This window comes from Capra hircus, chromosome 15 (genome assembly GCF_001704415.2).
Source record: "Capra hircus breed San Clemente chromosome 15, ASM170441v1, whole genome shotgun sequence".
NCBI lineage: Eukaryota > Metazoa > Chordata > Mammalia > Artiodactyla > Bovidae > Capra > Capra hircus.
Genome location: NC_030822.1, coordinates 29834816 through 29848564, shown reverse-complemented (window position 1 = coordinate 29848564; position 13749 = coordinate 29834816). Strand labels below are relative to the sequence as shown.

The window sequence follows — 13749 nt, the reverse complement described above, 5'->3', positions numbered from 1 at the left end:
TCTAAATTTGACCACTGATCACCACACAAGTTACCACTATCCTGGTCCAAGTCATCATTATTTCTTGTTTGGAATAAAGTCTAGTTTATCCTCCTCTCTTCTCCCCTTATGCATTTTCAACAGAGCAAACAGTGACCTATGAGAAGCTACTCCTCTGCTTAAACCCTCCGATCTCATCCAGAAAGTTTTTACTTTGTGCTACATGATCTGGCCTTCATTATCTTTCATTTTATTTTAATTTCATTTCATTTCCATATTGCTCTTTCCATCATTCTCTTTATCAGTTATATAGGCTTCCTTGCTGTCTCTCAAATAAGTGTATTCCCAACTCAGTAATTTTGTATTTTCTGAGTCATCTGCCTAGGACCTTTTCTTCCTCAACATACTTGTATAGTTAACTCCCTCACTTCCTTAGCTTCTTTACTCAAAGGTCACCAGTCATCTTCTCAGGGAGGTTTTCCACTGCTATCCCACCTAATATTACAAACCTGTCCTTAACATTTCACATTCCTTTTCCCTGCTTTATTTTCAACCTTAGCATATATCACTATAAAACATGCTATTTTTTCTTTATTTACTTATTGCCTGGTTTATTCACTGGAAAAAAATCTCCTTGAAGATTTTAGTTCACTGAAATATATATAGCATCCTCTGAAATATACATGACACTCAACAAACATCTTCTGAATCAATGATTATTAGTCCATAGACCCTACATGTGAAGGATTCCAGGTAGAAATTCTACCTAGTTGTAGAACTATAAGTCACCTCAATAAAATGGTTGAAAGTTAGCTATATCAAGGTTCACAACAGTGGTTTGGATTTGTCAGAAGTCCCAGAACCTGGGACTTCCTAGGTTGCACGAGTGGTAAAGAACCTGCCTGCTAATGCAGGAGACACAAGAGACACAGGTTTGATCCCTGGGTCAGGAAGATCCCCTGCAGGAAGCCATGGCAACCCACTCCAGTATTCTTGCCTGGAGAATCCCCATGGACAGAGGAGCCTGGCAGGTTACAGTCCATTGGGTCCCACAGAGTCAGACATGACTGAAACGACTTAGCATGCACATACCTAGAAAGATTAATTAAAACATAGATTCAAGGGACCTACTCTGGATTAACTGAATCTGGAAGAAGGCTCAAAAACATCAAAAAATTTAAAGTTGATCACAATCCTCTATAGCCAGAATCTTAAAAGAGGGTCTAATATACCGTGTTTAACAAGTGATTCTCAGGTTTGAAACATCTGCAAAGCACTGGGCTACAGAGGACAAAAAGAATACTGAGCATCTAGGTGCTAAGACACTGTAACAGATATATTCCAGTCTTTCCTCCAAGTTTTCATGAAAAAACTAACTGTCAAAGAAAGTGGAAAAGGTCATTTAACTTTAAATTGCTGTTATTAAAACTTTTTTTTTCTGATTACAACAGTAATTTTTAAAAGACCAATACAATAAACTCCTATATAATCCCACTCTCTTCCCAAAAAATACTAGTTAAGTTTCATTTATTCTTACACAGATTTGTTCTAGGCCAAAGAACCATCTTATTTATTTACTTGTTTTAAAGGCAAAGGATTCAGGTATATGCATTGATCAAGGGTTTTTCTTAAGCTTCTGTGTAAGCCAGCAATAAATTCCTCTTTTTTTTTTTTTTTTACTGACTAGAAGAATTTCATTTATATTATTAAAATACTACTACTACTATCAGTCATTTAGACTGATTTTAATTCTTTAATATTACAAATAACGGTGCAATAATAACTCCTCTATGTTCATCTTTTCACATTTCTGTGGGTATATCTATGGAATAAGTTATTGGAGGTAGATTTCAGTCAAAAAGTATCTTAAATACTGATGTTAAACTGTTTTTGCTGAAAATTGTATTAGTTACATTTTCAGTGTATGAATCTACTCAGATGCTTGATGATACAGTGCATTATCAATCTTTTGAATAATGGCCAACCTAATAGGTGAATACAATTTTTATATTTATGTATTCAAACTTATCAATCTTTCCCTTTAAGGCATTAGGATTCCATGTTTTGCTTATGAAAGGCCACCTACTACCAAAGATTTTCTTTTAATGCTGTAAAAAATTTTTTTAACTTTTTTCCTCATTTAAAAATTATTTTATTGGGAATTTCAGATTAACAGATACACACTGTATGTAAAACAGATAAACACCAAGGACCTACTGTATGGCACAGGGAACTATATTCAGTATCTTATAATAAACTATAATGGAAAAGAATCTAAAAAAGGATAAATACATATATATGTATTAATACAACTGAAATCATTTTTTTCTGAATCATTTTGCTATATACTTGAAACACTATAAATCAACTATATTCCAATTAAAAAACAAGGCAACTGTTACATTAATAAAATAAAGTAGATAAAATAATAATAATAAAAATAGATGAAAAAACAAAATTATTTTAATGGAATGAACAAGACTCCGATTCTTTTTTTTTTTTAATTAAATTTTTTTTAAGACTAATTCTTTTAAATGTGAAAGCTAACAGGCAATAGTCTGGCAAAAATTACTGAGAAAGAAGTTCTAAAGCAATGGACAAATATTATTTTAAAGAAAAGTTACTATAAACATAATTTAGATAACTTTCTATATCTGTATACTCAACTATTATGCAGTAAAAAGAACAGATGCTTGTATGCATCCTTTTAGATAATTCCAGCTATAAAGAGAAACAAATACATATATAATCTTTCTTTTAATAGAGAAGGTATCCTGGGACTCTCCACTATAAGAATATATACATATAAGATCTTCAAATTCTCATAGTGAAGATAAATAATGAAAATTTATATAACAGCATCAAAGTCTGAAAAATGATTTTCATAAAGAAAAGATGAAGTCATATGCTGACTTTATTTTTAAATAAAGAAAGACTTTCTTGCCAATTCCAAATGAGGTACGAAGCAGAAATAGGCTTTACATTTCATAAATCTTTGAACATACTGTATTTCTTTATAACTTTTAAATTAACAGCAAAAGTTCATTACTGGAATTTCAATATCCAACTAATGAATAAACAAATAATAAATAGTAAAAACTTCAAATATTAAATTGTCAAGATTACTTAAAGCAGAAAGATTATCTAGTAGATCACTGAGGAATGCTAAAGGCAGATATTCAAGCCATGGGTTCTACAGTGAATGTTAATACATTTTGCATCCTGTGACTTGAATATATCTTTGCTCATTTGACTAAGGTATCACAATCAAGCTATTCAGTTCAACCTCACAGTTTGGCTCAACCATACAATTAAAAAAAGAAAAGAAAAAACTACACTACTGAATTATAATGAATATTTATAAGGCTAGCAAAAGAGTGTGCATTTAATCATTATGAATACTTTAAAGAAAGGATTTGTTTTTAAAAATATTTTGTTCTCTAACAGAATACTGCTTTTATTTATTAATAGGAGACCTAAAAAATACAAAATAGCTATGAGCTTCATGTGTAAACAATCTTGCACAAGTTATTTATATATGGGCTTACACACACACCAAAATTATTTTCCTTTAAGGACTGAGTTCAATGTTTTTTTTTTTTTGGCCACACTGCGGGGTTTGTGGGATCTTAGTTTCCCAATGAGAGATTGAACCCATGTCCCCTGGCAGTGAAAGCAAAGAATCCTAACCACTGGACTACCAGGGAGTTTCCAGGACTGAGTTTATCTATTTCAGGTTCTTACATTAAAGAAAAGGAGTGGGGGCATAAGATTAAGGATTAAACAAGTCTCCTTTCAAAACTAACAAAAATAATAGGCTGCTTAACAAAGAAATCAAACATTCCATATATATATGAAATCATTCCATACCTCTTATCAGCAAGATCTGTTTTATTTCCTACTAGCATGATGATAACATCACTTCCTCTTTCTGTTCTGACATCATCAATCCATTTTGTAGTTTGCTGGAAGGAGTTAACATCTGGTACATAGGAAGGTGGACAGAGATTAGTGTTACTGCAAGTAACTTCCCAAGTGAAGGACCAAAAAAGAAAAAAAAAAGCACTGGAAGTTGGAAGGGGGTTGGCACATTAGAACCCACCTTTAATGTGCCTGCAACATGACTCCATTTTATCTGAATACAAATATCAATGATCTAAACATATCATAAGAATAAAATCCACAAGGTACCTTTTATAATAGTTTAAAATTTTTGTACGTGACCAGATGAGTATAATATACTATATGTAACTGAAAAAAAAAATTTAAATGATGAAAGGATAACTATGGCAGATAATATGGTGTCATGTTGCCACAATGCTCTTTTGATTACTTACACATATCAAACGTGACAAAGAAAGCATCTCCAAAAGTACATCAGCCAGTAAGTCCCAACACATCCACAAAATTTGTAAAGCCTTTCAATAGCTTTTAACACCACTCTGTTTGCATTGCTTATTCAGTTTGTGATCACTTTAACTTGGAGTTTATTAGTTTAATGTACCAGAATCACTAATAACAAAACCCATCTTTTCCAGCCCTGGATTCTGAGTACTTCAATAATTCTTACAGCAGCTAAAGAAAACAATTTGCTAATATTTTAACCACATGTGCACAAATTTCAAAGAATACGCCTGGTTTTACTTGATTTGGTTAAAGTAAGCACAAACATTTTAAAGCTGCAAAACTTATGACAGCACAATAATGAACATACATTTTTAAAACAGGTAGCAACCCAAAGAAAAGCTTCAAGAAAAGAAGGACTGCATTTGGCACCTAACCAAAATAAAAAGTTTCTGAATGCAAACCTCTAACTTATAATTCTGCCATTGTAATGATTCTTAAGTAAATATGATTTCTGTTCGAGCAAATTTGTAAAAATGTATGCTAATATTATAGTTTATGTTTTTAAAGGAGTCCAAGATGTGGTACTATCCTGGTTTTCCTAAATTATGGAGCACTATATGGAATGATACTTAATATTGCCTAATATATCATAAACCAATTTACAAAGACAATTTTAATCAGATAATATGTCCCTGTCAGTCATCAAGGCTCTATTCAAAATTTACAGTCACTTAAAATGCCAAAGGCATTATTATTCAGTCTTGAGGGAAAAGAAAAAGGAAGACCATCACTTGTTTTAGTCTCCCATTTAAATGTTTTTCTTGGAGAGAAATGAAAAGTGTCACTTGTTAGCAACAAAGTAAATGAACTAGTCAGAGAATCCAGATTTCACTCAAATGAAAATGATTAACAGAAATTAAGTTTTCTCTGCTCTTCCTCTATAGAGAGGATGGCTAGAAGGTGAAAGCAGAGAAAAGCTGGTTATCAGAAGCTTTTAACAGCCTCAGTAGAAGCCTTGAAGGATTTGGAAAACTTGGCAAGAGACATAAATGCAGATTATTTTAGAGAAATCTGAAATCAAATAAAAAAGGAGACACTCTTCCAATCATAATTATGGTATAGCTTAGGGATTACAGGATACTAAGAAAGCTTTGGAGAAGGTTCATAATTAGACCCAAATGAAAATTTCTGGGGCAAAAAACCCTGGCATAGTAGAAATAAGATATATTGGTACAAACAATGAAGCAAATACTCTGACCTAGATGGTGTGTGATAAGGTTTGGTATGATAAAACTCAATTTTACATGCCGGTATAGAAAACAAGCACAAAACAAGAACATGCATGCAACTAAGCTAAAGGTCGAAAGAAGATTAGAAATGCGTAATTCCCCCCCCACTCACTTGTGATATCATAAACAACAACTGCCACAGTGGAGTCACGAATGTAGCTAGGAATCAAGCTCCTGAACCGCTCTTGACCTGCTGTGTCCCATAATTGCAATCGTACCTAACAATAAAATCAGTCAAACAAGCAAGAAAAATAAGAAAGGTCAACCCGTTGCAAAATACCTACTTGTGATATCGTAAACTACTACAGCTGCAGCAGAATCACGGATGTAACTGGGAATGAGGCTACGGAAACGTTCCTGACCCGCAGTATCCCACAGCTGCAGCCTGATCTGTGGGATGGGAAAAAATAAATAAAAAAAAAACAAAAAAACAAAAAAACAAACTCATACTAAAAAGAAAAAAGAAATAATATTTTTAAAGGGAGGAGGGTGGCAAGGAGGTAAAAAGGAAACTCATGCAAAAGGTTGCAGGGATATGAGGAATGAAAACAACATAAAATTCCTTCCCTTTTTCAAAAGGGAGTAACATTTAAAATTTGCTTGCTCTGAAGGTACATAACTCAAAAAAATAAAAAATAAAAAACAGCAATAGGAAAGATTTCACAGGACAAGAAGTACAGCTTCCTTTTTATCCCCCCTCTCTACAACCTCTCTTTGAATCCTATACCTTCCAGACAGCACAAGCAGACTGCTCATGTTCAAACAGTGAAAATAAAAGAGAAAAACAAAGGTAAATGTCAATGATCAGCCCCTCTGAAATGAAAATAAAATGTCTCTTTTCTCTATTGGATACAGAACACTTTGAAACTGGATCTCTGACGACTGTGCTTGTTCTCCCACACATTTATTTCTAGAACATTATATATAATCTAGCAAAAAGGAGAAATATCTTTTTACAACCCTACTTAAACGTGTCTTTACTTTCTTCTTCACATCTACATTCCAGGAAGAAAAGCCTGAAAACAAGCATTAAGTTCTTTTATCATCATAAAGCAGTTTCTGTTTTCAAATTTTAAGAAATGGAATGCTATATATTAAAACATAAAGGAGAACATCCAAAAGAAAAAGACTTACAAACTTAAAGAAACGTCATTAGAGATAATGCTTTTTGGGTACAGGTCCCAAAATAATGCATTTAAGAGTTACTGTTTAGGTGACAAGAATCTCTTCAAGGGACAGCAAGCTAGAATACAGAATTTATATCGCACTTAAAGGGAGCATTCCAAAAGATGGAAGACAAAAATCAAACAGGGAGATACACATTACTTTTGTCTATTCACAGTCACTTTGGTATATACCATATTCCAACAAAGCCTGGAAGTTCACAAACTGTGTGATATTCAAATGAAATGTTTGAATGGTTCAGAGTGGTACACAAAAGGTCTTTAGCAGCTCTAATTTCTTCATGAGAATATTCTTATCTCAATGCTATTTGTTATAATATTCCAAGTCAAGACAATATATTTTGTTTAACAAGCCTAGGGCTATCAGAGTATTATAAATAATGGCTTTCTCTCCCCTTTGGAGTCTACTTGAGGATAAAGAATTCAAAGTGCTAAGTACTATTCATTCTATAATAAGTTTTTCTCAAGGCCTGTACACCAACTTTGGCAACTTTGCTAAGTACTCTTATGGCAACAATCACTGATTATAGTTTTAAGCATAATATTCTGTCCTGCAGTGTTGCAGAAAATTGAACACTGAAAACATTACTCACTGTTCGATCCTCCAAGTACATTGTTTTTGATAAAAAGTCAATACCAATTGTTGCCTATAAAACAAAACAAAACAAAGAAGTTAAAAATGGTTGGGCTTCCCTTGTAGCTTAGTCGGTAAAGAATCTGCCTGCAGTGCAGGAGATCCGGGTTCGATCCCTGGGTTGAGAAGATCCCCTGGAGAAGGAAATGGCAACCCACTCTACTATCCTTGCCTGGAAAATCTCATGGACAGAGGAACCTGGTGGATTGCAGTCCATGGGGTTGCAAAGAGTCGGGCACGACTGAGTGACTAACACACATAACACACAATGACAGTCAGCAGTTTAGAGTTCAAGTGAGCATTCTGATTGTAGAAAACATAATGAATATATAAACTATCATAGCCAAAAAAAAATGAACAAAATTTTCAGTGATAATGGCTTTTACCTATTGAGCACTTGCTGTACATTAGAGATTCTTTTAGGCCCTTTACATGATCATCTCTAATCCTAATACATCCCTACAAAGTAGCTACCAGCTTCATTATTTTTCTCATTTTATACAAAACAATATTAGAGTTTGGAGAAGTTATATAACTTGTCTAAGAACACACAACTTCTGCTGTGGAGTTTAGAGTAAAATTGTATCTCTTTCTAATACATAATTCTATATTCACTTTATGTATATATACTTTATAAAAAATCTATATTTATATACATATTTTATAATTTCATGTATCATATATACTTCATATGTTATACATTTTATATACACTATACTTGTGGTAAAATACACAACTGCTCTTTTAAGAAGTCTTTCAAAAAATGGTTAAGAGGGTTAAAGAGTAGTTTTCGGTTCACAGCAAAACTGAGACAAAGGTTCAGAGATTCCCTTTTGCCCCTGCCCTCACATATGCAGAGCATCTCTGTTATCAACATTCCCCAGCAGAGTGGTACTACATTTGTTACGAATGATAAACTTAACACTGACAGTGATGTAATTCTTTAAAGACAAGTTTTGTTTTCAAACTGTGGTAAAACAAATACAGGCTTCCCTGGTGGCTCAGCAGTAAAGAATCTGCCTACCAATGCAGGAGATGAGGGTTTGATTCCTGGGTCAGCAAGGTTCCCTGGAGAAGGAAAACCCACTCCAGTATTCTTGACTGGGAAATCCCATAGACAAGGGGGATCTCGTGACCTACAGTCCATGGGGTTGCCAAGACTTGGATACTATTTAGCAACTAAGCAATAACAAAAATATACACACCATAAAATATGATATTTGAACTATTTTAAGTATATAATCAAAGGCATTAATTACATTCACAACTGTATAACTGTAATAGTTACAAAAGCTTTTCATCACCTCAAACAGAAATTTTGTACCCATTAAGCTATACCAAATTACAGTGTACGGATATACCATTTGTTTATCCATTCATCCACTGATAGACATTTTGACTATTAATAGTTCCTGTTGTCAACTCTTTTTGGTATAAAACTAGGAGTAAAACTGCTGGGCCATATGGTAATTCTATTTAACTTTGTGAGGAAAGTTTCTACAGCAGTGGCACTATTTTATTTTAATTAATTAATCAGTTAATTTTTCTTTATGGTCATGCTGCATGGCATGTGGGATCTTAGTTCCTGGACTAGGGTTTGAACCTGCATCTCCTGCAATGAAAGTGCAGAGTCTTAACCACTAGATCATCAAGAAAGTTCCTGGCTGCACTATTTTAAATTCCCACTAGTGATATACAGAACAACAGACTGGTTCCAAATTGGAAAAGGAGTATGTCAAGGTTGTATACTGTCACCCTGCTTACTTAACTTATATGCAGAGTACATCATGAGAAATGCTGGGCTGGAGGAAGCACAAGCTGGAATCAACATTGCTGGGAGAAATACCAATAACCTCAGATATGCAGATGACACCACCCTTATAGCAGAAAGTGAAGAAGAATTAAAGAGCCTCTTGATGAAAGTGAAAGAAGAGAGTGAAAAAGTTGGCTTAAAGCTCAACATTCAGAAAATGAAGATCATGGCATCTAGTACCATCACTTCATGGCAAATAGATGGGAAACAGTGGAAATGGTGGCTGACTTTATTTTTGGGGGGCTCCAAAATCACTGCAGATGGTGACTGCAGCCATGAAATTAAAAGACGCTTACTCCTTGGAAGGAAAGTTATGACCAACCTAGACAGCATATTCAAAAGCAGAGACATTACTTTGCCAACAAAGGTCTGTCTAGTCAAGGCTATGGTTTTTCCAGTAGTCAAGTTATGGATGTGAGAGTTCGTCTATAAAGAAAGCTGAGTGCAGAAGAATTGATGCTTTTGGACTGTGGTGTTGGAGAAGACTCTTGAGAGTCCCCTGGACTGCAAGGAGATCCAACCAGTCTATCCTAAAGGAGATCAGTCCTGGGTGTTCATTGGAAGGACTGACGTTGAAGCTGAAACTCCAATATTTTGGCCACCTGATGCAAAGAGCTGACTCACTGGAAAAGATCCTGATGTTGGGAAAGATTTAAGGCAGGAGAAAAAGGGGATGACAGAGGATGAGATGGTTAGATGGCATCACCGTCTCAATGGACATGAGTTTGGGTAAACTCCAGGAGTTGGTGATGGACAGGGAGGCCTGGCATGTTGCGGTTCATGGGGTTGCAAAGAGTCGGACATGACTGAGCAACTGAACTGAACTGGGTTAGATTCTGGGTCCAGGAAGATTTATGTTGCAGAACAGCTAAACCTGTGCACCGCAACTACTGAGCCTGTGTGCCATAGAGCCTGCACTCCACAAGAGAAGCCACTGTGTTGAGAAGCCTGTGCACAACGCCTCAATGAAGAGCAGCCCCCTCTCTCCGCAACTAGAGAAAGCCTGGGTGAAGCAACAAAGACCCAGTGCAGGAAAAAAATGTTCTCATTTTGTTATTAGTTTGTACAAGTTCCTATATATTCTGGATATTAAATTCTTATAACTTTCAAATATTTCCCCCTATTCTGTAGGTTGGGCCTGGTGTCTCTGCTGAAAATCAACTGTGCGTGTGCTTATATACACATATGTGGATTCTCTACCCTATTCCATGGGGCTTTCCAGGTGATGCTAGTAGTGAAGACTCCGCCTACCAATGCAGGAGACATAAGAGACACAGGTTTGATCCCTGGGTCAGGAACATCCCCTGGAGAAGGAAATGGCAAGCCACTCCAGTATGCCTGCCAGGAGAATTCCATGGACAGAGGAGCCTGGTAGGCTACAGTCCATGGGGTCTCAAAGAATTGGACAGAACTGATCCTACTCCATTGTGTCTATATGCCATTACCACATTGTTTTAACTACTGTAGCTTTGTAGGAAATTCCCAAATTGGGAAGTGTGAGTCCTCCAACTTTTTCATATTTTCCAGTAATGCCTTAGCTATTGCAAATTATGATTAATCTCTTCATATCTATAAAAAAAGGCATAGGGATTTTGAAAAGGATTGCAATGAATTTGCAGCTTGCTTTGAGTAGTTAGTACTGACATCTTTTTTCCCAGAGAGATTCATTTTATTTTATATTTATTTATTTTTTCGCTGTGCTGGGTCTTCACTGCTGCACAGTCTTTTCTCTAGTTGCAGAGAGTGGGGGCTACTCTCTGTTGTGGTGCATGGGCTTCTCATTTTGTGGTAGCTTCTCTTGTTGAGGAGCTCACGCTCTAAGTCATTCGGGTTTCAGTAGTCGTGGTGCGTGGGCTCAGCAGTTGTGGTTTCTGGGCTCTAGAGCACAGGCTCAATGGCTGTGGCTCACAGGCTTAGTTGCTCCATGGCATGACGGATCTTCCCAGACCAGGAATCGAACCCATGTCTCCTATATTGGCAGGTGGATTCTTAAACACTGAACTACCAGGGAAGCCAAGTATTGACATCTTAACAACATTAAGTTTTCTGATTCATTTACCTGGGATGTCTCTCCATTTAATTAGGTCTTCTTTTATTTTTTTGAGTAGTTTTGTAGGTTTCAATTTCACACAGACTTATATTTTAAAACAAACAAAAGAAGCAGCTTCCTCCTTTATTTCAAACTATGTGACTAACATACAACCTAGTACTAATTCTACCTTATGACATTCAATTTGAGAATTATATCCCACTCTTTCATATGGTGGAATGGGCTTATAAACTTGAATTACTATGCAAGAGAATCTAATTGATAAACTGGGTATGTACAGGAGTGGCATGGCTGCATTTAAGAAATCTGACTCATAGAACCTCATTTACTCAGACAGTGTGGCAGAGGTAGTTAACTACCTACACAAATATCCATCTACTCCTTCCTTACTAACACAATCAAACATTTATTTAAATCCATACTTTTCCCATTTGAAAAACTACATTTTCCAGCCTTCTTTGAACTTTAAATAAATGGGGTTAACTCAGTTAGGAGGTAGATTCTTGTTTTTTCTCCCTTTCATCCTTCTTCCTTCCTGAACTGTGGATACCAAGGCTGGAATTCAGGAATCATTCAGTAACCATGAGGCAAAATTCAATATGGAAACCATAGATTAGATTAGGTTAGACAGAAAATAGAAGTTTTGGTCCTGGATGACCATGGAGTTGCCGCACTAGCTCTGAAACACACTACCTTTACACTTCTTTTACATGAAAAAAACAACTGTCATGTCACTTATCAATGTTATTTTATATTTGTTATAAACAGCTGAAAATAATTTTTAATGGCTATAAATAGAAACAAGTATTTTCACATCTCACAGTCAAGATATAAATGTTTTTACAATTAGTACAAAGTCAGACTTTACAATAGTCCTCCCCTTCCATTGTACTATCCAAGTTTTGGGGCATCATTTATACCACTGAACTCATAAAGATCAAAACTAATTTGAAAAATAGCCTGCTGCTGCTCTTTTTTTTAAGTTAATTTTATTTCAAGCTGAGCTACTACAGCAAAGAAGTTGATCAGCTTTAAGAATTAAGCCAACAGCAGGAAGAACAGAAAGGAGATGCCTGGGAAACTAAGCATTATCAACTACTTCAGCATCTTGAATGCTACTGATGTGGAACTAATTCAAACTTTCATAAAAGACAGATGAGACATTAGTGCAGTCTTTTGCTCATCTCCTTAGAGAAATGCAAAAAGCAATCATTACAGAAGAAATTAAAAGAGAGAATTATCTCATATACCTTAATTTACTTTTTTACATATTATTTTAAATGTTAACTAATTCATGGATGTTGGGGGGAGTGTCTACTTTGCAAAAAAAAAAAAGAGAAAAAAATTAAACAGTACTTTTACAGGAACTTACAAATCAAGACTGAACAACAGCTTACCCAAATATATCGGTGTCAGGATGATAACTTCCATTTGTTTATTTTATTTGGATGCTCTTCACTCAGAGAGGTGCTTATTTATCCTAACAGCTAATTTATGAAAGATTGCAGATATAAGTTACAATTCTGTCTGACTTTGTATATGGTGGTTTGTCCCCTGTCCTGATGCCAGAGAAGCTAGAAACCCATAAACATGATTTTCACATGGGGAACGTATTTTACCCAGTTACAAAAGTAACTCAGTAAGGAAAACAAGTTTTCTTCTGTACAAAGCAATGATAATCAGCTTCCTTCTGTGGTTCAAATACACATAAAGTTCTATTGCCTGGTTGCTGCCTTCTCTAGAAAGAGAAAATAGAGAAGGATTTGAAAGAGGCAATGACTAAAGAAAGAAAAGAGTGGATAAGTTAAAGAATCTAAAATTAACAGAAATAATTTTAAAAAGAAGAAAGGACCCCAGAAAGAAGATGTTGATACATAATCTGATTTAGAAGAGAATCCCATTTAAAAATATCCTTACATATATGTACATATACGGGGGAAAAACATATATATATATATTTGTATCGATGTCTTTCTGCCATACTACATTTCTGTCCATTAGGACAGAAACTAGGTAGAGTCTGCGGATTTTAAAAATGAGTCATTATAATGAGAATAAGATTTTAGTTATACAAGGTGAACAAGTTCAAGAAATCTGCTGCAGAGCATTGTACGAACATGTAGATAACAATGCTATATTGTGTACACTTTAAAGTATAAGAAAAAGTTAGAATCTCATATAAGTATTCTTACCACAATAAAAAAAAAAAGAAATCCATCCCAAATAAAATGACAACACCTCTAGAAAAGGCAAAAATCCTGAAAAAAGTCATTAAAAAATTAGATGAAAATAAAAAGACAAATCAAACACTGAGTCAGAAAAACAGTCCACTGGGACCTCCTTGGCAGTCCAGTGGTTAAGACTCTACGATTTCACTGCAAGAGGCATAGGTCCCATTCCCGTTGGGAAACTCAGATCCTGCATACTTTGAGGCCAAAAAATAAAAATAATAA

At 35.1% G+C, this 13749-nt stretch overlaps 1 protein-coding gene across 2 annotated transcripts in view; it reads right to left on the bottom strand.

The window, feature by feature from the left end:
- RAB6A (RAB6A, member RAS oncogene family) overlaps nt 1-13749 on the bottom strand; it is an 82661-nt gene that overhangs the window by 20532 nt on the left and 48380 nt on the right. The window contains exons 3-5 of one of the 2 annotated variants that reach the window (XM_018059367.1): nt 7393-7446; nt 5900-6005; nt 3850-3961 (exon numbers count right to left, since the gene is read on the bottom strand). In XM_018059367.1, coding sequence (XP_017914856.1) covers nt 3850-3961; nt 5900-6005; nt 7393-7446 — 272 coding nt within the window. Of the gene's footprint in view, nt 1-3849; nt 3962-5727; nt 5834-5899; nt 6006-7392; nt 7447-13749 lie in introns of both variants that reach the window. The other variant, XM_018059366.1, reaches the window with a different exon arrangement.